Source organism: Entelurus aequoreus, linkage group LG12, assembly GCF_033978785.1.
Source record: "Entelurus aequoreus isolate RoL-2023_Sb linkage group LG12, RoL_Eaeq_v1.1, whole genome shotgun sequence".
NCBI classification, from domain to species: domain Eukaryota; kingdom Metazoa; phylum Chordata; class Actinopteri; order Syngnathiformes; family Syngnathidae; genus Entelurus; species Entelurus aequoreus.
The window spans coordinates 68,906,009-68,913,508 of NC_084742.1; the positions used below are offsets into that span (position 1 = coordinate 68,906,009).

At 34.0% G+C, this 7,500-nt stretch overlaps 1 protein-coding gene across 2 annotated transcripts in view; it reads right to left on the reverse strand.

Annotated features, from left to right (window-relative positions):
- Nucleotides 1-2,610, reverse strand: part of LOC133662486 (pyridine nucleotide-disulfide oxidoreductase domain-containing protein 1-like) — a 32,653-nt gene extending 30,043 nt beyond the window's left edge. Inside the window, exon 1 of one of the 2 annotated variants that reach the window (XM_062066529.1) lies at nucleotides 2,232-2,608. In XM_062066529.1, the coding sequence (XP_061922513.1) occupies nucleotides 2,232-2,309 (78 nt within the window). In that variant the 5' untranslated portion in view covers nucleotides 2,310-2,608. Of the gene's footprint in view, nucleotides 1-2,231 lie in introns of both variants that reach the window. The other variant, XM_062066530.1, reaches the window with a different exon arrangement.
- Nucleotides 2,611-7,500: the final 4,890 nt, after the last annotated feature.

The following is a 7,500-nucleotide window of genomic DNA, read 5'->3' on the forward strand; positions in this document are numbered from 1 at the left end:
TATGTGTGTATGTATAGTGTTGTACATGCTCCACACACTATTAGTCTATATATATGTGTGTATGTATAGTGTTTTATCTGCTCCACACACTATTAGTCTATATATATGTGTGTATGTATAGTGTTGTACCTGCTCCACACACTATTAGTCTATAATCTATATATATGTGTGTATATATAGTGTTGTACCTGCTCCACACACTATTAGTCTATAATCTATATATATGTGTGTATGTATAGCGTTGTACCTGCTCCACACACTATTAGTCTATAATCTATATATATGTGTGTATATACAGTGTTGTACCTGCTCCACACACTATTAGTCTATAATCTATATATATGTGTGTATGTATAGCGTTGTACCTGCTCCACACACTATTAGTCTATAATCTATATATATATATGTGTATGTATAGTGTTGTACCTGCTCCACACACTATTAGTCTATATATATGTGTGTATGTATAGTGTTGTACCTGCTCCACACACTATTAGTCTATATATATGTGTGTATGTATAGTGTTGTACCTGCTCCACACACTATTAGTCTATATATATGTGTGTATGTAGAGTGTTGTACCTGCTCCACACACTATTAGTCTATATATATATGTGTGTATGTATAGTGTTGTACCTGCTCCACACACTATTAGTCTATATATATATATATGTGTGTATGTATAGTGTTGTACCTGCTCCACACACTATTAGTCTATATATATGTGTGTATGTATAGTGTTGTACCTGCTCCACACACTATTAGTCTATATATATGTGTGTATGTATAGTGTTGTACATGCTCCACACACTATTTGTCTGCATATATGTATGTATATATATGTGTGTATTCACCTGCTCCACACACTATTAGTCTATATATATACATAGACGAGGACGGCGTGGCGAAGTTGGTAAAGTGGCCGTGTCAGCAATCGGAGGGTTGCTGGTTACTGGGGTTCAATCCCCACCTTCTACCATCCTAGTCACGTCCGTTGTGTCCTTGGGCAAGACACTTCACCCTTGCTCCTGATGACAGCTGGTTAGCGCCTTGCATGGCAGCTCCCTCCATCAGTGTGTGAATGTGTGTGTGAATGGGTGAATGTGGAAATACTGTCAAAGCGCTTTGAGTACCTTGAAGGTAGAAAAGCGCTATACAAGTACAACCCATTTATCATTTATTTATTTACATATATGTATGTGTGTATTTTCCTGTTCCACACACTATTAGTCTATATATATACACGTATATGTGTGTATTTACCTGTTCCACACACTATTAGTCTGCATATATATGTATATATATATATATATATATGTATTCACCTGCATATATATATATATATATATATATATATATATATATATATATATATATATATATATATATATATATATATATATGTGTGTGTGTGTGTGTGCGTGTGTGTGTGTATTTACCTGTTCCACACACTATTAGTCTGCATTTATATGTATGTATATATGTGTATTCACCTGCTCCACACACTATTAGTCTACATATATACATATATATATATGTGTGTATTTACCTGTTCCACACACTATTAGTCTATATATATACATATATATGTGTGTATTTACCTGTTCCACACACTATTAGTCTATATATATATACGTATAAATGTGTGTATTTACCTGTTCCACACACTATTAGTCTGCATATATATGTAAATATATATATATATGTGTATTCACCTGCTCCACACAGTATTAGTCTACATATATATATATATATATATATATATATATATATATATATATATATATATATATATATATGTGTGTGTGTGTGTGTGTGTGTGTGTGTGTGTGTGTGTGTGTGTGTGTGTGTATTTACCTGTTCCACACACTATTAGTCTATATATATACATATATATGTGTGTATTTACCTGTTCCACACACTATTAGTCTGCATATATATGTAAATATATATATATGTGTATTCACCTGCTCCACACACTATTAGTCTACACACACACACACACATATATATATATATATATATATATATATATATATATATATATATATATATATATATATATGTGTGTGTGTGTGTGTGTATTTACCTGTTCCACACACTATTAGTCTACATATATGTGTGTATTTACCTGTTCCACACACTATTAGTCTACATATATATGTGTGTGTATTTACCTGTTCCACACAGTATTAGTCTACATATATATACATATATACGTGTGTATTTACCTGTTCCACACATGTCACCCCCGCGATGCCGCCTCCAATCACGATACATTTGAAAGATTTCTGTATTTTCTCAGCCATGACAAAGCTAAGCGTGCTAGCTCAAGCTAAGTATTGTTCGACACAGCGCTGGGACACGCTCAAACTCTTTCTTTTCCGGTCCTTCACTATGATAAAACGGTACTATTAAGTGATGAATAGCGACTAAGTGTAATATAAAGACACTAGTAGGAAAAGTGGAAGTATCTCGGTGTTGCCATGTGCGTAGCTGCAGACCTACTTCCGTGTTTACATCAAGTACGGCAAGCGGTAAGGCTTGAAATAATAATAATAATTCTACAGACAAACAGTGAGTTCATGCTTATAAACGTATGCGATAATTATGACTAATATAATATAAACCCACTGGTAGGCAAATTAGATGTATCAATGTATTGCTACGTCTGCGTAGCCGGGGCACTGTAGATATACTTCCGTATTTACATCAAGTACGGCAAACGGTAAGGCATGAAATAATAATTTGATGCGCAAAGCATTAATTCTGCAGACAAACAGTGAGTTCATGCTGGTAAAATTATGACATAATTGTGACTAATATAATATGAACACACTATTAGATCTAGCAAGTTATTGCTAAGTGTGCATGGCAGGGGCGCTGTAGATTTACTTCCGTGTTTACATAAAGTACGGCAAGCTTTAAAAGACAAAACAGTAATTGGCTGAGCAAGGCAGTAATTCTACAGAAAAATCGTGAATTTATGATTAAAAACTATGTGATCGTGTTTGTTATTTAACATTTTATATAAATGTCAAAACTATCAACACGTCCACATGTTTACGCTATCCTGCCTCAAGGATAGGATAGGATAGACCAGGGGTATCCAAAGTATGGCCCAAGGGACATTTGCGGCCCACAGCTAAGTTTTTAACACACATTCTAAAAATACTATTCATGAAAAAAAAACATTTAAAAAAGTGTCATGAAAGAGCAAACCGGTGAAAATTAACAAGAAAAAGTGAATGAATGTTAACTTTAATAACACAAAGCTGTTTTTGTTTAAGCTGTCATTGCTCAAAAATATAATGAATCAAAGTCAACGTTATTATGAATTATTGACCTGTTTAAGGCTCCAATTACTTGTCATCAAAAAATACACTTTAAAAATATTTTTTTGCGAAAATATTGTATATTTTGTGTGTTTGCCAATTAAAAATATTTATGAAAACAATTGCATAAAACAAACAGATAAATAATAATTAAAACTAAAAATTCACAGATTGGATCTTGTCAGGCTTGTCCCTGACAGCTTGGTTAAGTTTTAGTTTTTCCTCTGTGTTTGTTTTATTTCCTGTCAGCACTCTTATTTTGGTTCAGTTTCCTGTTTGTCTCTCTGAGTGCTGTGTCCCCTCAGCTGTGGCTGATTGGCACCTGGCCACACCTGCTGTCAATCAGCCAGCTGCTATTTCAACCTGCTTTGCACTCCAGTCAGGGCTGGAGTATTGTCCATGTCTACTACTTGTTGTCCGAGCTGATACTTGTCCATGTCTATTACTTGTTGTCCGAGCTGATACTTGTCCATGTCTACTACTTGTTGTTCGAGCTGATACTTGTCCATGTCTACTACTTGTTGTTCGAGCTGATACTTGTCCATGTCTACTACTTGTTGTTCGAGCTGATACTTGTCCACGTCTACTTGTTGCATGCTGGGTAGTGTAGTTGTTATATTCCCTAGCTCATTACATCTTTCCCCATATAAGGAAATAATGTTAACTCAAAGTGTATTTCTTTTTTGAGCTTTAAATTTTCATTTTTTTTAGCATTGTATCCACATTTGCAAACAACTTTTCTCTTCATAGAATTTTCTTTCAAAAAAGAAATGAAGTGCAAAAATGCCAAAGCATCATAACAAACAGTTATGTCAAATAGCAGCAGAATTGCACTTTTTGGAAAGCTGTATTATTTTCATGTTTTGTGCCCAAGGCACTGATTTTATTTAACACTATATTATTATTTGTACACTTATAGTGATCACAGAGACAGCTTGTTTTTGTTACTGTATACATTTGTTTTTCTGAAAAAATCCCACTTAATATACTTTGGGTAACAACAGTCAATATTTATTTATTTTATTTTATTTTTTTAGGGGGGTAACAGTCAATATTTATTTATTTATTAGATTAAATTGTTTTCTTATATAATAAAAGTGAGCTTTTGTTAAACCAAATATTGTGTGTTTTTTTCCATATACAACAACCTATCTGGACTCGATAAGAGAATCGATAAGGAATCGGTTCGATAAGAGGATTCGATAATAGGCTCGAACTCGATAATTTCTTATCAAACATCATCCCTAGTTGTCATAAACGTTACTTAATTCATAAAAAAAAACAATAAAAAAATAAAACAAATTTGGATACATATGTAAATGTATTCAGTTATAAACATTCATTCACTTTCTTCTTTCCTTCATGGATCTAAACTTTACCACTGCTGCTAGTTTTTTCTATGTTTTTATTTAATAAGTTGTAGGTGTATTTATTTCAGTACAAAAGTGTAAAAAGTGTTTTGCTTGGGTCGTGAAATGATGATAATGGTGTGACAGGGTATACATACATTTTATATGTAACACTTAAATCTCTGGGGCCGTACTTATCAAGCTTCTTAGAGTGCCATTTTACACTTAAGTCCTGAGAATTTGCGAAATTTAGTCCTACTCTCAAACTTAAGAATAAAAGCTTTTTATCAACGTTCTTAAGTCTAAGAATCACTCCTACTCTCCACGATATTTAAGAGACCTTCAGAGGTGTCTTAAGTGGTTAGGAGTTGCCAGCAGGGGATGGCACTGAGGCGAGAGAGACGTGCGCGAACGTTCAGGGAGCGGAACGATGTCCTGGATTTGTTTGATGACGAGCAGCTGATCAAACGGTATCGTTTAGACAGATCGGGTATTATTTTTGTCACAGATTTAATACTTTTCGATTCCTTGTTGATTTCTGCATGTGTCTGCAGTGGGCTAGTATATATAGAGCCACCCACACCAGTTTCAAATGAGTTGCCTAATTAATGAATTGGAAAGAAAATGTTATGACAGTAGCGTATGTGTGTGGCCGTGAGGTGAGTGACGTCAGTGAGTGTGTGGGCGAGAGAAGAGAGGGAGCGGTAGCGTGAGTGCCAGCGGGGACTAGTTTGTTTTGTATTATTTTGTAGTTTATTGTCAAAATATACACTCCCATTGTCCACTTAAATATTTCCAAGATATTTCTTTATTCTTAGACAACGGATTCCCTTCCGTGATTGGTCATTTCTATGGACACAGAAATGACGTCACCTAAAATTCCGTTTACGGCACATAGTAATGTCGTAATTCAGCTCTGAGTGTGACACTTAAGATTCAGTCCTACACTTCGCTGAAAGTGTGAGTAAGACGCTTGATAACTAACTTTTAAGTGCAGCTTTCAGCCAAGAATTTATTTACTCTTAAGTCAACTCTTAGCAGACTTCTTAGGAGTAATTCTAAGAAGCTTGATAAGTACGGCCCCTGGAGTCTACATCAACTTCAGATTTATTCCTCATTTAAAAATGTTTTAGTTTTTTTTATGTTGTTTTTTTGTTTGTTTGTTTTCTGCCCTTTTTTTGTCAAACAAAACTATGTTTTTTATGGCAAAAACACAAAATATGCAAAATCTTCCACCAAAAATATTTTTCTTAGTGTAATATTTGATGTGAAGTAATGGGAACCTTGTATAGGTCAATAATTCATAATAACATTGATTTTTTATTTATTTATTTATTTTATTTTATTTTATTTTATTTTTTATAATGTCCTGCCCAGCTTCTCGGGCAAATCCTATAGCAGATGTAGATGCCCATATCGGCTGTTCAGATTTACTTTACAAAAGAGAAGTGTAGGATACTGGATACTTGGCTAGGTCAATAATTCATAATAACATTGATTTTGATTCAATATTATGTTTTGAGCAATGACAGTTTGAAAGAAAAAAAAACTGCTTTGTTTTATTTACAAAAAAAATGAAATGTGATAAATCTATGGATAAAAAGCAGAGCCTGGCGACGCGTTTATCATAACTCTCTCTCTCTCTCTCTCTCTCTCTCTCTCTCTGCCCCTCCCTCACCAATGCTGCTGCGCGCACAATTTGTTTTGTTTTTAACCCCTTTTTAACCCTGGACGTACATTGAAAATACACGCAACCATAACTCAAAATGCCGGACATTTGAGGCATTTAAGAAACTCCGCCCGGACAGCCCGGACAGGCCCGCAAAAGAGGACATGTCCGGTGAAAAGAGGACGTATGGTCAGTCTATGTTAGCTATATCCAGTTAGCCGTTAGTTATTCCTAGTTCCTGTTTGCTCGTTCCTGTTCCCTGTCTCCAGTTTGCCTGTGCCTGTTTCCTGGTTTGTGTGTTGCCTTATATATATATATATATATATATATATATATATATATATATATATATATATATATATATATATATATATATATATATATATATATGACTTAATTTGAACAGTTTTAGGATTTGGGTGCAATATTTAAGAGGGATTTATCTTTTAAAAGCTGTCATTGCTCAAAAAATAATAATGAATTAAAGTCAAATTTTTTCATAAATTATTGGCCTAAGTAAGGTTCCAATTAAATTACATCAGATATGTGTGTTTATGTATATATATATGTGTATATATATATATATATATATATATATATATATATATATATATATATATATATATATATATATATATATATATATATATATATATATATATATATATATATATATACATTTATGTATGTATGTATGTGTATATATGTATATGTACCAGGGCCGGTCCGTGGCATAGGCCGTATAGGCAAATGCTAAGGGCGCCGTCCATCAGGGGGCGCCACGCCAGTGCCACAAATGTTGGAGAAAAAAAAAATAAAAATAATAATAATAAGTTGGTACTATTATTTCTAAACACAAAAAATAATCCCACGTTAATTAAAATGCAAAGTAAAGCCTATTTAATAGAAATATTATTTGTTACAACATTACGCCCCCCCTTCCCCCCCGCACGGTGCGCCCCCTCCCTTCCCGTATCATGACTCTTTTTGGACGTCACCGCATCAAAAAATCAACACAAGATGTCAAAACGGCCAAAACTGTCAGGTGCCCAGGGAAGAAAAAATAGAAAAGAAGAGGAGGAGAAACGAGAAAAAGATAGAGGTAGCAGGTAGGTAACGTTAGCCTACATGAAATTATTTGTCTGTT